Below are 15,616 nucleotides of genomic sequence, written 5' to 3' on the forward strand. Positions count from 1 at the left end.
TTGTTGTGAATTTGCGGTTCATAAAACAAAATTGCGATTCTCCAAATTCCGCCTAAAAACACAAAAAACCTCCCCATCGTCAGCCAACTTCACTCGCATCCCCAATGTCACATTGACATCATGCAGCATCCCCACCCAAAATCAGAAAATTTTCCTGCAGTCATACGTTCCCTGTCAATTGTCATTTTCAATCACGTCGCGAGTCCAATTTGTGCAAGTGTGCAAATTACCGTCGAATATTCCACTTCGAACAGTTTATATAATCGTAGAAAACAAGCCGCCGCGCACTAGACGTCGCCGCCTGTCCAACAAATACCTAAATGTGCATTCCAAAAAATTACACGCGACCTAGCAAATTTCGTGAGCTCTGGCCCCGACGCAAATAATCGAGCGATCAGGTCACGAGATTAGAATCCCTTTCGCAACTTATACCTCAAAATAACAGCAACAAAAGTCCGCGGCATTTCATAAGAACAGTGAAATCTTGTTGGGGTCGCCATACCATCAGCGACGAATCGTAAAAATCCGCCGACCGGCTGCCATCGACGTAATTTCTAATTAGCCCCAGCGAAAATATGTCTTACGGTCGCGAATCCATAGTGCGCGCCGAAGGTCCGCCGGGATCCTCGGGCGGTCAACAGCCAATTGTGAAAATCGGGCATTATTTACTCGGCGCCACGCTCGGCATCGGAACCTTTGGGAAAGTGAAAATTGGCGAACATCAAGTGACCAAGCACAAGGTCGCCGTCAAGATCCTGAATCGGCAGAAAATCAAGAGCCTCGATGTCGTCGGCAAGATTCGCAGGGAAATTCAAAACCTCAAGCTGTTCCGGCACCCGCATATCATCAAACTCTATCAGGTAAGCGACCATTTAGTAGCGAAGTTTATATCCTTTTGTTGACATTCAGAAGGAAGCCATTGAAAGGCTCCTTGTCATCGCGAGTTGCGCGGCAGCGAACCCAGAAAAAATGTCATTGTCTACCGTAGTCGCGCCAGAGCGTGACCCTGCTTTGTACTCGCCGCCTTGTCTCGGAGTGGTGCACGTGACTTTTGCCGTGTACGCAATGTTTACGCTGGGCGCAGGGCTCCCACACGAGCCCAACCGGAATGCCTATGATCTCGCTCTGCCTCCGGCCCGAGTTGCTTCTGTGACGCTACCAAGCGAGCGTGCCCCCACATTTTGACAAACGACAACAAGTCATTCAAGTTTTGACCCAGATTCATCCAAGTTTTGTTGTTGTTTTCCATCAGCAATTCAATGCTGGATATCGCTCGCTCCGCCCAGTGGTCTGGAGTGGAATTTCCCATTCGATCGAATTTTCAGGTTTGGAAGAACTAAGTTGTGTGCGTTTCCTGGTGAAATTATTTGCATTCCGTGGACGTCGCAAGAATGTGTTTTAATTGGATGTAAACAAACAGCATGAGTCAGCGCAGAGCGGCCCAGAACCAGTTGCTCGACTGTTTACTGACCTTGGCTACGATCTTTCCCTTTTAGTGTGCATGGAACATGTGACTGGAGTTTGTTGATGAAGCGACGCAGCGAAGATCGCTGGCCGGTGCAAGGTGAGCGTGGAAGTCAGAGCAGCTGGCGGAAAGTGGACGACAAATCTGTGGGTTGCTATCGTCTTATCATCGCTGGTGTCAGGGCTCGGAAGTGTTTACTCAAGCTTTCGTTCGTTTGTCTTCTACGTAACTATGGTTGCCTAACTACTCACAATCTAAGTTTAAAATCCCAATTGCGTATGTGCAGCTGGAAAAACATAGCGTAAGGAAATGAAATTTTTTTCTGTTTGTAAAATTCTCCTCTCGGGGTTATTGGTTACTGTATCATCTATAATTCAAGCCTGCTATGGAATAAATGACCTTTTGGGAAAGGTTAAGTTTTCAAACCCATCCCTGGATGGAGAGGAAAGATGTGCCCGTCTTTAAGGCCAATGAAAACTCTTGGCCATCACCATAGACAAGTTTGAATTTTCAACCCTACCCAATTAGAGGGAGAGGATGAAGAGGCTATGTAGAAGAAAGGAAAAGTCCCCAGCCGAGGTCGACGGTCACTCTTCCTTCCACCCTAGACAAACATTACCTCGTGGGGCGGGTTAAAGCCCTACCGACTTACTCCTACGGTGAGAATTGTTCCCTCCGCTTTTTCGTAAGCGCTCTAACCTTCGAAGTTTCTCCTGAAAACACCTTATGGTGACACCAATCGCCTCAGGGGTCGTCAAGGACCCTTAACGGGTCACCTACGATACGGGGAGTGGCATCCTTGTAGTGCCCGGGTAAGTAGCTTTCACTACCTAGCTGGCATAATACCTGCGTCCTAGGTAGCAGCCTCGAGAAAGTTTTTCGGTGAAGAGTGAACTGCTAATGGCCGATATACGCCGGGACACAACGCCTTGTCGACATCGATGGGGTGAGCCTAGCTCTGCCAAGGTGGTAGTTGTGGCGTATATCAGGAGCCAGCCCCTTCGGGACCCTAGTTGGGCAGTGTACATTGAACCGGTATTAGTAGACCGCGTTGCCCCGAGCGAGCGCTGATCCGTCCATGGTTTCCGGAATCAGCTAATCGTAGGTCAGGGAACTGGGGTAAGGACTTTGTCCCCGAGGGTATACCCGTTCCTGGCTATTGCGGCTCATTCCCTTGCACACGATGCGCTGGTAAACAAGTTAAATGACAAACAAAAACAAAACAAAAGAGGAGATAGTGGAAGCGAAGAGTGAGCTGGCTGCTGCACGAAAATGCGCCACTCGCCCCAGCGCCCAACGAAGGACGCAACAAGGGCTGAAATACCCGATGAGACATCGGGACGCGCAGACGGAGATAAGGACTCGCAAAGTGATGCGGCACCTGCAACGGAGACAGAAACCCAGACCTTACCATGCAGTACTATAATTGCGGAAAGAGACACAGTGGGAACTGCCGAAACTAACCAAATGGTTTCGAATATAAGCCGAGTGGGAGGGCTGTCGACTACTCTGACGCAAGCTGAAGAGCAAAGGCTTATTAAGAAATGCGCCTAAAATTAAGGCGACACAAAGGGCGGAGCACCAAAAGAAAAGATGGGGAGACGAAGGAGGACTAGACCACCAGCTCTACTTATTAAGCCGGCGGAAGGCAAGAATTTTGCGGAAGTCCTCGGTGAAATCCGTTACCAGATTAAACTCGAAGATAGCGGAGCAGAAGCGTCCATTCGTAAAATCAAGGATGGTGGAGTCCTAGTCGAACTAAACCCGAGGACAACAAATAAAGTTACAGTCTGTGAAGCAGACAAGGGGCTTCTGAGAGAGAAAGCTTCCAGCCTGGAACCCACGTGGAAATCCGAGACCTTGACTGCGTCATAGAGAAGAACGAGGTAGAAGAGGCCATCAAACGCGAATGTCCGGAGGTAACCAATGCCCGGTGTGGTATCACCTCTGCGAACTCCCAAGGCCAAAAACTCGTCGTAGTGGAAGTTGCGGATCGGTACGCGAGGAAGCTTTTAAACAGCGGGAAAATTAGAATTGGTTGGGTGATTTGTAGAATACGAATCCGGGCCGCCCCAACTAAATGTTACAGATGTTTGGACTATGGGGACACGTCTACAACCTGTCGGGGAGCTGACAGAAGGGCAACATGCCGTAAGTGTGGTCAGTCAGTCAATAAAGCCTAAACCTGTCATGACTGGGGGCGGTGTCCGAGCAGAATTGAAAAGAGCTAGGACGCGGTCAACATGATTCACATCCTACAAATCAATATGCCCCGGAGTGCAACCGCTCAAGAGTTGCTAGCGCAGTTCGCTGCGGAGACCAAAGTTGATTTAGTACTCATCAGTGAGCAGTACCAAAACAGGGACCCAGTGTCATGGCACCCTGGCATATCAGATACCGCTGCCATATGGGTTCGGAATGGCACCCTCCTTAGGGTTCTTACCCAAGGCCGAGAGGACTGGATTCGGTGTTCAAGGATAACGTTTTTTAGTGTCTATCTTACGCCGAATGAGACGATGCCGGACTTTCGACGGAGGCTCGATGCTTTGGAGGATGCTATCTTAGGCACAGATAGGCGGATCCTGGTCGTGGGTAACTTCAATGCCAGCGCACTTGAATAGGGCATGCCTCACACAGACTCCAGAATAAAATGAATACTGGAAATGGCGGCGAGGACGGGACTGGTAGTTCTAAACACCGGATCCACCCCAACGTTCCATTCCATCAATATATTGCCTTCGAAATGGTGGACCCAAACTCTCGGTGTACGCCACCCCGGCGCTGGGACGATGCGAAAGTGAACATCGACAGGTTTGACCAGGAGGAGGTATGTATTATAATAATGGAGTACACATCAGCCAAAAGGAGGCTCCGCAGCGCAATAAACAAGTGCAAAGCTCGCTGCTGGCAAGATCTGGTCGACGGGGTGAATGGGGACCCGTGGGGACTCGATTAAAAACCGAAAAATCGTGACTGCGGAAACCCTGTTCACTTAAGGCCGAGCAGATGGATCGCATTGTAAGGGCACTATTCCCTACGCACCCCGTATAGGATGATGACGTCGATGCGGGGAGCGCAGAGGACTGTCCACTTTTCTCTATAAAAGAGTTGGAACAGGCAATCCTCTCTATGAAAAGCAAGAAGCCACCAGGATCCGATGGTATTCCAACAGAGGTATACAAACTGGTATTCCAAAACCGGCCAGACCTACTGCTCGGCACATTTAACGCTTGCCTGAAAGAGGTCATTTTTCCTGCTCGTTGGAAGGTGGCGAAGCTTGGGCTGATCGACAAAGGGAAAGGCGACCCTGAGTTGCTGTCTTCAAACCGCCCATTATGTATGCTTGACACTGCTAGAAAAGTGTTCGAAAAGCTCATCAGTAGACTCATGGAAGCGATACGCGCTGCCGGCAGTTCGGTTTTAGAGCAGGGATGTCCACATTGTGTCCGGGTAGCTGAGTGGTTAGAGCACGAGGCTGTCGTACGGAAGGTCGCGCTTCAAATCTCGCTGGCGGCAGTGGGATTTGTATCGCGATTTGACGTCGGATACCAGTCGACTCAGCTGTGAATAAATACCTGAGTCAAATCACGGTAACACTCTCGGGCGGACGTAATGCTGACCACATTGCCTCCTACACTGTTCTGTAGTGTACCGTTACGATCTTGAATGAAGTACTCTAACTCACTTCAAGGCCCTGATCCAATATCGAATGTTGTGCCAACGATTATTATTATTATATCCACAGTTGATGCTGTCATGCAAGTCGTGGAAGCCGTCCAACGAGCGGAGGCACATAGCTGCCGAACTCGACGAGCGGTGCTCCTCGTAACGCTTAACGTCAGAAATGCTTTTAATTCCGTAAAATGGAAAGACATTCTAGAAGAGTCGCGCCTGGTCGGTTATGCAGATGATGTCGCGGCGCTTGTTACTCGACGCACTGTCGAACAAGCGCAAAGCAGACTCGGCATATTGATGCGAAGACAAAGCAGATGGATAATTACTCATGGTTTCAACTTTGGACTGGAAAAAACCGAAGTAGTCATCCTGACTAAAAAAAGAATTCCGACCCTGCATCCCAAATCGTTCGGCGAGTCGACAATCGAGTCAAAACCTGGGGTAAAGTACCTCGGGATGAGTTTTTTTAAGCAAATCCAAGCAGCAGCGAAAAAGGCTGCAGCTGGAATTTCGGGGTTAAGTAGCCTAATGGCAAATATTGTGGGTCCTACGTCTAGCAGGCGATGTCTCCTGATGAGTTCAACGCAGCCTGTCCTGCTTTATGGCGCAGAAGTACCGGCTAACACTATTGGCCAAGGAGGTATATCGTAAACGTTTCGCACAAGTACAGAGATGGGGAACTTTGCAGGTGGCGTCTGCGTAGGGGCGTGGCTGAATCGAAAGCATGGTGAGACTGGCTATTTCCTTATCCAATTTTTAAATAGGCATGGAGGTTTCCAGTCTTACCTGCACAAGATTGGAAAGGCACGAGCTCCGGATTGTGTGTTTTGCAATGGAGTTGTGGACGACGCCCACCACACTTTTTTTTCTTGTGGAAGGTGGGATGGGATTCGTCAGCAGCTCTATTTAAACACAGGGGATCTCTCTCTAGATAACATTATCGAGGGGAGCATCGATCAATTTGTATATCTAGAAGGTGTGGTTTCTGCCGACGGTGGCATCGAACTGGATGTTGCCCAATGCATCAACAGCGCTAGATCCGCTTTCGCTGCCTTGTATAACATCTGAAAATGCAGTTATCACAACACCAAGATCAAGTTGCAGAAAGTTAATGGATCGATTACAAATTAGGGATGATGGCAATTGCATTATTGACTAAGCGAGAGTTTGCTACATTGAAAGCTTTAGTGATTTCAAGAAATTAACTCGATAATTCTGATTTCTATAATATTATTTTCACTTCATTGACGCTCTTTTTCCAATTAATATAAGAACGCTATTTTTACGCAGCATTAATTTATAATTCATTACGAAGGAGCAAGTCGCTCGTTCTGTTTGAAAACAACTTCTAATTGCAGATTACATATTTATTTTTCAAATTATGGCACGCCAAGCCATTTGAAAACTGCGAATTTTTTCAAGGTGGCAATGTGCTCAAAAGGCTAAAAATAATGTATCTATTGTGTGATGTTTACATACCGAGATTATATAATAATTGATAATACTATTGACCTAAAACAATAAACACAAACAAGCTGGAAAGCAATTTATATCACAACTAAGCCGGGTAAATGATGAGGTAATCATATCAACAACTAAACAACACGTCAATTCGGTCTTGATCTGATAAGCAGTTGTTAAGGGTAAGAGGGTAATTCACAGATATTGACAGTAAAAAAATTACCATCTAAGCCCCAATGAGCGATAAGAAAGATAAATCCTTGCACCTTGGCTTCTTTACTGTTAATCAAATAATCTATATATCTACGCCGAAATTTTCGTTATTTATCATGCAAATCAATTGTGATAATTTACTGATTAATGAAATCAAACTCATTATCTTGAGACAAACGATCGGTCGGTGTTACTCCTTCAATTGCACGGGAAGCACCGATTTAGCATGATCCGATTATACCAAAGTTCAGATGTAAACTTAGCACTTGAACAACGTTAGTGTTAAAAGATACTGGAACTGAATCATTGTTCTATAAATAACTGAAACGAAATTCATGAGCGAGGTGAATTTCTTCAGTACTGAGATCGTAAAACGCAAAATAGCAGCAAGCGTCTCTTTCCAAAAATATGGGTATATGATGGAAAAAGTATACACCCCCCTTAAAAATCGCAATTCATCTTAAAAACAGCTACAAATCAATGTAGAGACAATATACTAAACCAAACGGCGCTCCAAATATGAGAAATTTTGTAAATTTTTTGTGTAAGAATATTTCGGTACAGTAGTGCGTATGCTTTGAATATGCCCGATATTCAATTTGATGAGTACGGACATTCTATTTCGCGAAATCGCTGAAATAACCGTAAATCAAGCACAATTTGTCAAAAATTGCGGAACTACTGACGCAATACACGCTGCGCGGTTACTCATGGAGAAACACAGTGAAAAGCATCGCCCTCTTTACATTGCATTTCTGGATCTAAAGAAAGCGTTTGATCGTGTGCCACACGAACTCATCTGGTATGATCTACGACAACACTTCGTGCCAGAAGAACTCGTGCGCTGGGTTCAATTGCTCTACCACGATCCGAAAAGTAAAGTTCGAAGTGTGATGGGTGTCTCTGTTGGTGTTCATCAAAGAAGCGCCCTCTCACCACTCCTCTTTGTTCTTGTTATGGACACCGTCACACGGGACATCCAACGTCCAGCGCCCTATACGCTGCTTTCTGCAGATAATGGTTTCCTAACATCTAATAGCAAAAATGATCTCGAGCAGCTTGTTCAAAAATGGAACGATTGCCTCATGCTTACTTACTTTAAGCGGCAGTAATCTACCCAGAACTGAACGATTTAAATACCTCGGGTCATCACTATCAGCCAATGGAGAACTGCATTACGAATTTGGTTTATGCATTAACGCAACTTGGATATCCGCGATTGTTATGGGAATACACCGATCGTGGAAAAATTGAAAAATTGCGAGAGAGGCGTCTTCGATGGTACGGTCACACAATTCGTGCTAACGAAAATTCACTTGCCAAGATTGGTCTGAACATCGAAGTCGATGGTAAACGACCAAAAGGCCGGGCTAAACAACGGTGGCTTGATACGTTGGATGGGGATTTAAAAGCCTCGAGATTGCATCCAGATCAGGCATTTGATAGAGCTCGTCGTGATCGGCGAAACCGATCCCGCTTGTGAACGGAACAAAGACTGAAGAAAAAGGAGAAGGGCATTCTATTTCTTACGGAGGAGTAATTTGATGCGAAACAAGCGACTTTCTGCCGGAAAACTTCTGAAATATAATAATATGCTAATATTAATTTAATCTCGACAGATATCAAGATCGAAAGTATGTTGAAGTACAATCATGGTTTTTTTTTTCAGATTTTGAAGTGAAATAATTGACCTTTCTAACCCCTCGTTGACCAACCATTTCGATGTCTCTAACTCATTACCTTCCTTGTGGATCTTGAGTTGACATCTAACCCATGGCAAGGATGGAATCCTTAATTTTGTGATATTCTTGAAAACGGGTGTTGCTTACTGAATGCGTTCTCAATCTGTTTGAGTCCGCTAACGGGTCGTTTCTTAACTTGAATAAGTTCCCATTTGATAGTTTATCTCGTAATACAGAGTCGTAGTCTTCTTTATCCTTAATCACAACATTGTTACCTTTGTCAGCCTTCAAGTAGTGAACGGATTTTTTGTTGAGCTGAGGTAGCGTGTGTTTATCTTCTCGAATCGTGGCATCTTTTTGTGGTCTACTTTCTTTTAGGATTCTTCCTATTCCTGTTCTAGCCTCATCTTGGGTGTTGATGTTGAACCATCTTATTCCTGCTCCAAAGTTCACTATAGTTTGTTCCAATTCACTACCATACAAAGCGAAAGAAAGGCAGTTTTTGAGCCTATTCATTTTTCTTTACGTGAATTCAGCTATTATCGGCATTATCCGAGTTTGAATGACATTTTCCGGTATAGGAGATGCAGGTGTCAGCTATGTCCATCTTTTCTTAAAATTCCGCCGTTTTTTGACAACTTCCAAATGCGAAGAAAAAGCAGACGCCCGTGAAAGTTTAGAAATACTAAGGGAAGATCCTACCAAACTATTAAACACATAGTCCATCAAGGTTGATTAGAGATATAGTAGGTAAACGATAATGGTAGTTGCATTTATAATTAAATAAGTAATTACTTTACACGCAGTAGTAATTGGTTTTAGCAAATCGCTCCAAAAATGCATGGGAGAGCAAGTCGGAAATGCATGTATTTACAAAAAATTTTTATTAAAAACTAAACTACCAAAACGATTATTAGGGGCGGATGGTTTTTTGTGTACTTTACACATCTGTGCACTGTTGAACAATTTTGGACAATGTTTCCGAATCTGTAAGACCGCATTTCTCCATAACTCTTGAGATCTTATTTGTTATTTTTTGGTGAGGAATGCCCCCCCATCACTTTATTGATTTTTTGAAAGAGGTCGAAAGCTGAGAAGCTGTGATCGAGCCTTGATTAGGAGCATGGGGTTCTCCCCGTGAAGAACTTTACCCTTCCTAGTCATAAAAACCGAACATAATTTTAATTGCGGGTTGTTCGTAGTTGGTTCAAGCATGATATCGTCGGTTTCCCCGTGAAGACCCCAGATAATGATTGGCAGTGTCCATAAAGTTGGAGGAATTTAAGTGGGGACGACAAACCCTCGGGATTTTTTTAATGGCGCTTTTTTCCGGAAGGGATTTCACTCTTAGCAATATGGTCTTCTAAACGGTGGAGTCCTCCCCGCTAGCCTGTTCGGATGGCATAATCAACTCCTGCTCATCATCATCTGGTACATTTTCGGGGTGCGGGATTTCTTCCTCGCTGGGGCTGCCGTTTGTTTTATGGGGTTTGAGTTTGCGAAACAAATAACTCATTCCCTATATAATAACACAAATCAAACATAAACAAATCAGAATACCTGGAGCTGGACGCTTCAGGTATTCAAGGTTTTGTGTTTTCTCATGAAGGGGCGTTGTGTGCTGTGGTTGTTCAATTTGTAAGTAACTAAACTATAAGTTGGGGGCAAACAATACTTAGGACCCACTTCGATCACGCTGCTCCCAGAGTATAGTGAGGCAATGTTTGATGAATTGCCTCTGCCCTGGACGAAACCGCCGTCTATTTCTGTACGAATTTAGGTTCTAGCCCAGAAAAGAAAGGTCCCTGGGACAGAAACAGCAAGAAAATTTCTTTCCAATTGTTCGGCCCGCCATTGCATACCCTTAACCTTATTTTTAGCGTTCAATAGATTCTGATGTCGTCACTGTCAGGTGACAATGTCACGACAAGTTCTCGAGAAAGTCAGTTGCTTAAAGTTACAGGGCCTTTGCAGGAAATAGGTTGCTTGACAAGGAAACAAAATCTTTCGTATTTGAAACGTCCAACTTCCGGTTTGCCGATTTGTTTTAATTGAAACACTTAGCAGCAATGAAAACAGCGCGGTGTCTATTTTCTAACGAGATTGTTGCAGTGGACATACGATCGTTTCGCTGAGAACTCATCATATTCACCCCCTGAACTCAATATCGCTGTTCAAAGCGGGTTGCAAATTTTGCTGGTCAGGCAGCGCTCATTCAGCTGATAATATTTCATGCACGGATAATTGGAATTTCAATAAATATGGGTTTGGAGTATCCACTCCAATGTGGATGGAATAGCCTCGGTGATGATCCTGGAGAGAGATGCGTTGAATTCTTGCGAGTGCGCCGCAAACTGAAGCCGAATTAAAGGTGCATTAGTTAAAATAGGTGTTGCTGAATATTTGGAGAGTTTCGCCGGGAATTACTTCTCGAAGAGAACTCTCTAGGTCCTTGACAGTATTCCGTCAAAATGGGGTGTTTATGTGTCTCATCCAGAAGACATTTTGATTCCTAGCTGGGCATGGCCGTACTGCCCCTCGCAGATTAGAACACAGAAGAGGTTAAGCATAGAAAGTTGAACACTACCAAGGTGGAAGTCGACGGATATACCAACATTTGTAAGTCTCCATATAGTACGTCGAAGTATAATAAAGTTCGTACAAGCTCACAACAATCACCTTCCTGGATGCATTCATTCCCAAATTAGGAGATAAAAATTTTGCTTTGTAAAACTATTTATTGTATCCAAAATAAGTTGTTATAAACAACGAACGAATCTAACAATATGTTATTCCTTTTCTTTGCAGGTTATTTCCACCCCAACTGATATCTTCATGATTATGGAATACGTAAGTGGCGGCGAGTTGTTCGACTACATCGTCAAACATGGCAAACTCCAAGAGCATGAGGCCCGCCGATTCTTCCAACAAATCATCTCTGGCGTTGACTACTGCCATCGACACATGGTCGTCCATCGAGACTTAAAACCTGAAAATCTACTCCTAGATCACAACATGCACGTCAAAATCGCTGATTTCGGCCTATCGAACATGATGTTGGACGGTGAATTTCTCAGGACATCTTGTGGTTCGCCCAACTATGCCGCCCCAGAAGTTATCTCTGGAAAATTATACGCGGGTCCAGAAGTCGATATCTGGTCATGTGGTGTGATATTGTATGCCCTCCTTTGTGGAACTCTGCCATTCGATGATGAACATGTCCCGACACTGTTTAGGAAAATCAAATCGGGCATTTTCCCAATTCCGGAGTATTTGAATAAGAGTGTAGTTAATTTAGTATGCCAAATGTTGCAAGTAGATCCACTGAAACGGGCGACGATGGAAGAGATCAAGAAACATGATTGGTTCCAAAAGGATTTGCCATCGTATCTGTTCCCATCGTCAGTAGAACAGGATAGTAACGTCATAGACATATGTGCTGTTCAAGAAGTTTGTGATAAATTCGGCGTCAAAGAGTCCGAAGTACACAATGCATTGCTGAGCGGTGATCCTCATGATCAGCTAGCTATTGCATACCATTTAATTATTGATAATAAACGATTTGCCGACGAGGCTGCCAAGGCGGAAATCAAAGAATTCTACGTAGCAGGAAGTCCACCACCGGTTAATTATAGTCCTAGTGAAAAACCTGAACCCTACTCACACTATCATACAGTCACGGGAGTAACAGGCTTGCGACCGCATCCAGAACGTATTGCACCCTTACGCGAACGTGCCTGGGCACACGCTCAATCGAACGCGTCAAGCCTGGTCGGACCCGGACATCAGGAGAAATCGCGTGGAACCCCTGTCAAGCGCGCTAAATGGCATTTGGGCATTCGATCACAGAGCAAACCAAATGACATCATGTTAGAAGTGTACCGTGCCATGAAAATTCTCGATTATGAGTGGAAAATCATTAATCCATATCATGTCAGAGTTCGACGAATCAACAAACTCACGGAAAAGTATGCAAAGATGTCACTCCAATTGTATCAGGTTGACGCGAAGAGTTATCTGTTGGATTTCAAGTCGTTGACAAATGACGAAGTTGAGCAGAGCGACGATGTGGTCCTAGAGAGTCTAACGCCTCCAGTGCCCGGTGCGATACCACAACAACCGACAGGACATCATACTATGGAATTTTTTGAAATGTGTGCGGCGTTGATTATTCAGTTGGCGCGTTAGGGAGATGAAGCAAAGCAACGAAAGGCAATAGTGTGGGAATGTTCTTTTTTAAGCTATCTTAGAATTTGCTTGCTTGATAAAATTTTTGTATATCCTCCATTATAAGTGGAATAAGTTCACTGGGAGATATTTGGGCCATGTTTCACTTAGACGACATTTTTCAAATATAATGTGAGTCGGAAGTATTGTTTTGATCCTTATCTACGCAATCTGGTCCTAACATTTGCTGGACATATTTTAGGATCAGATTTCATGATCACTTGCTATTGAAATTATTATTCTTAGTCTTAATCTTTGCCCAGAACTATTCGATAGAATTTAAAATTCACTATGGAATTGGGAAACAAATTTGTGAAAGATTAAATTCGCTTGTCATTGCTCTAAGGACAACTTGTCCTTACTTTTCAGTGGTCATCCTTTTTCACAAGTGACTCTTCAGGAAATGTTAAATGAGATTCGAAAAACAACTTGCCTCTTTCACAAAACAAAAACGATTTCCATCTAATGAATTTGTCATGGGCGCACTTCTGACATCCCCACACAATCCAGTTTCCCTCTCTAAATCTATTCCAAAAGAATATTGCTCACTCTTCATCCTCTTTTTCTCTTCACTAGCATTGAGCCTTCCTGCATTGCCTAGACAAGCACACACAAAAAGGATGATTTTAAACTTACAAACTATTTTATTGTTAATTTTAAATCTTTCACTCACATGCATAGCGCAGAGCTACTGCAATGATTATTATTCGTGTATTTTCATCGGTATTTAAGCTTTATAATTTTCGTTTATTATTTTAATTGTAGTTGAGTAGTTGTAGTTATTTTATAGTTGATTATTGATCAAAGAAAAGGTTAAAATGGAATAGAAAATATAAAAAAATAAAGAAACTAGAAACCTACATTTTCTATTTTATTGGTAAAGATAACGAACATGATATTTGCCTTGTTTTCTACTCAATTAAATCTTAAACTGTAACCTACAGATGTGAAGACAAAACAAAATAAATCGAAGAGTACGAAAAAAGCATAATATATACAAATAGCATGTAAAAAGCTGAAACAGTAAAAATAAACAAATTGTTATAATGAAGAAATTTTCTTTTATTTGAAACTCTAGGCGAAATATAAGGACCAGATTGGTTAAAACAATAGTCTTATCCGAAGCAATGCAAATATTTCCTACAACCATCGTATCCCGTGCGAAACTATCCATGTCTCATGTCTTGCTGCAAGTCCGCTTTGTGACCTTGAGCTTTTTCGACTAAATCGATCTTGATTTTAGCTATCCATTTCGATTCCATCAGGACCAAAGATATAATGCTGTGTTCCCTGATAATCGTTTTGCGTGTCTAGGTTGATCTGTAAAGCATGGAGTTCTCTGTATCAATTTGATTTTTAGATTCCTTGCCAATTTCCGGCGCGGTCTCCCTGACGAGAGGGCAATGTAAACGAGGGGATTCTTCCGGGGCCCACTAGAAATTTCAATGAAAAAAAGCATAACAGTAAACAGGTTTCAACCCCGGACCCAGATTATCTCTCTACAGACCTGGATGTCGGAGTTTGTCTCAGCTTCGAAGATAGGATCGTATTCTTTGTTTTATTGGTATTATTGGCTAATATCAGAATACGATGTAAAAGTTTTTCCTCTGAAGTTATCTAGAAATGTAAGGGAATACATATTTTGAACTAAGTAATTGACTGGTTTCCCAGCAGATCACATAAGCCAGGGTGAATCAATACCAGAACTCATTCTGATTGTATACTGCTAAAATTGGAAGGTTCTTAATGGATTTCCCCCATTGCGGTATTTGTTTTTGAGGACACTCATGCTCTGACTCTTTACATGCCCAAATTATGCTCGCTATAGTGCGTCGCTGACAGTTCCCGCTGCGAAGCATATATAAGTACATATTTTGTCAATGCCCTTTTCTTCCGAAATTCCTACGATCCAGTTTCATCTGTTGGTGTGGCTGTTTCTCTAGAAAACCAATTATTCACAATCTTGCTGAATTTCTTCACCGTGACCTAGTTTCACTGGGATTTTCGTACTGCTAGCAGTTTCAGTGTAGATTGACCTGGCAACCGTCATGTTCCCGTAAACTCTGAAGTTCTATAAAATCTTCTCGTCATTTGTAATGTACTGACAAGCAGGAATCTGTTGGTGCTACTTTTGGAAACCTCCATCAAGGTTTTTTTTAGTTTTCCAAAAGCAGGCAGGGAGTTATACTTTATAGGTCCTTTTTCTCTTCTGGCGGGTAAAAAATGCCCTTTTGAGAATTTGTGACTTTACTCACTTTCACATTCTTGACCTCTTGCATTAATTTTAACTTTATTCAATCCCCTATGATGGGCTTATACATCGCCGAGCACTAAGGGTCTATTCACCAGTCCAGCTCCCAAACAAATTTTTGAATTCTAGGTATGCATGCATGGCAAATTTCTAGGTAGGATAGTTTTTGAGATTCTTCATTTCTTTGAGGAAGCCATCTCTGCACGTCTCGTTGTGGGCTCTGATCGATATCCACCCACACTAAGGCTTCCTCGCCTTGGGCTTGAAAGTTTTGTAACCAACCACCACTGGCCGATAACTATACTAAACTCGAACCGATTTTTATTCAATGAAGCGTGTTAAGGATGTGATGATTTGCATGGAGGCTGTAGTAAATATGTTTTGCGTTTCCCAGAATAATTGCTGACTTTATCCGTGACATGTAGAGTCTAGTCTATAGTCCCTTATGAGTAATATATTTGTTCAGCTACTACATCAGACCATCCACTTTGTTTGCCCTGTGTAGCGAGAAAATCTTCCATATCCTTAGTTCTAATTCATTACTCGTTGTTCGCTGCTTATTTCGTTTGCGAGAAGGCAATTTGTTGTGAGGCTAGATTTTTCATTTCCTGGCAACTTTTTGGGTGTTGTGGGTGTTGGTTA

The 15,616-nt window shown here is 43.3% G+C and overlaps 1 protein-coding gene across 1 annotated transcript; it reads left to right on the plus strand.

Annotated features, from left to right (window-relative positions):
* The first annotated feature begins 145 nt into the window (after positions 1 to 145).
* LOC119654169 (5'-AMP-activated protein kinase catalytic subunit alpha-2) lies at positions 146 to 13,777 on the plus strand. Its single transcript, XM_038059341.1, has 2 exons — positions 146 to 860; positions 11,305 to 13,777. The coding sequence occupies exons 1-2, from the start codon at positions 576 to 578 to the stop codon at positions 12,682 to 12,684; spliced, it is 1,665 nt and encodes a 554-aa protein (XP_037915269.1). The 5' UTR covers positions 146 to 575; the 3' UTR covers positions 12,685 to 13,777.
* The last annotated feature ends 1,839 nt before the right edge of the window (positions 13,778 to 15,616 follow it).

This window comes from Hermetia illucens, chromosome 4 (genome assembly GCF_905115235.1).
Source record: "Hermetia illucens chromosome 4, iHerIll2.2.curated.20191125, whole genome shotgun sequence".
Lineage (NCBI taxonomy): Eukaryota > Metazoa > Arthropoda > Insecta > Diptera > Stratiomyidae > Hermetia > Hermetia illucens.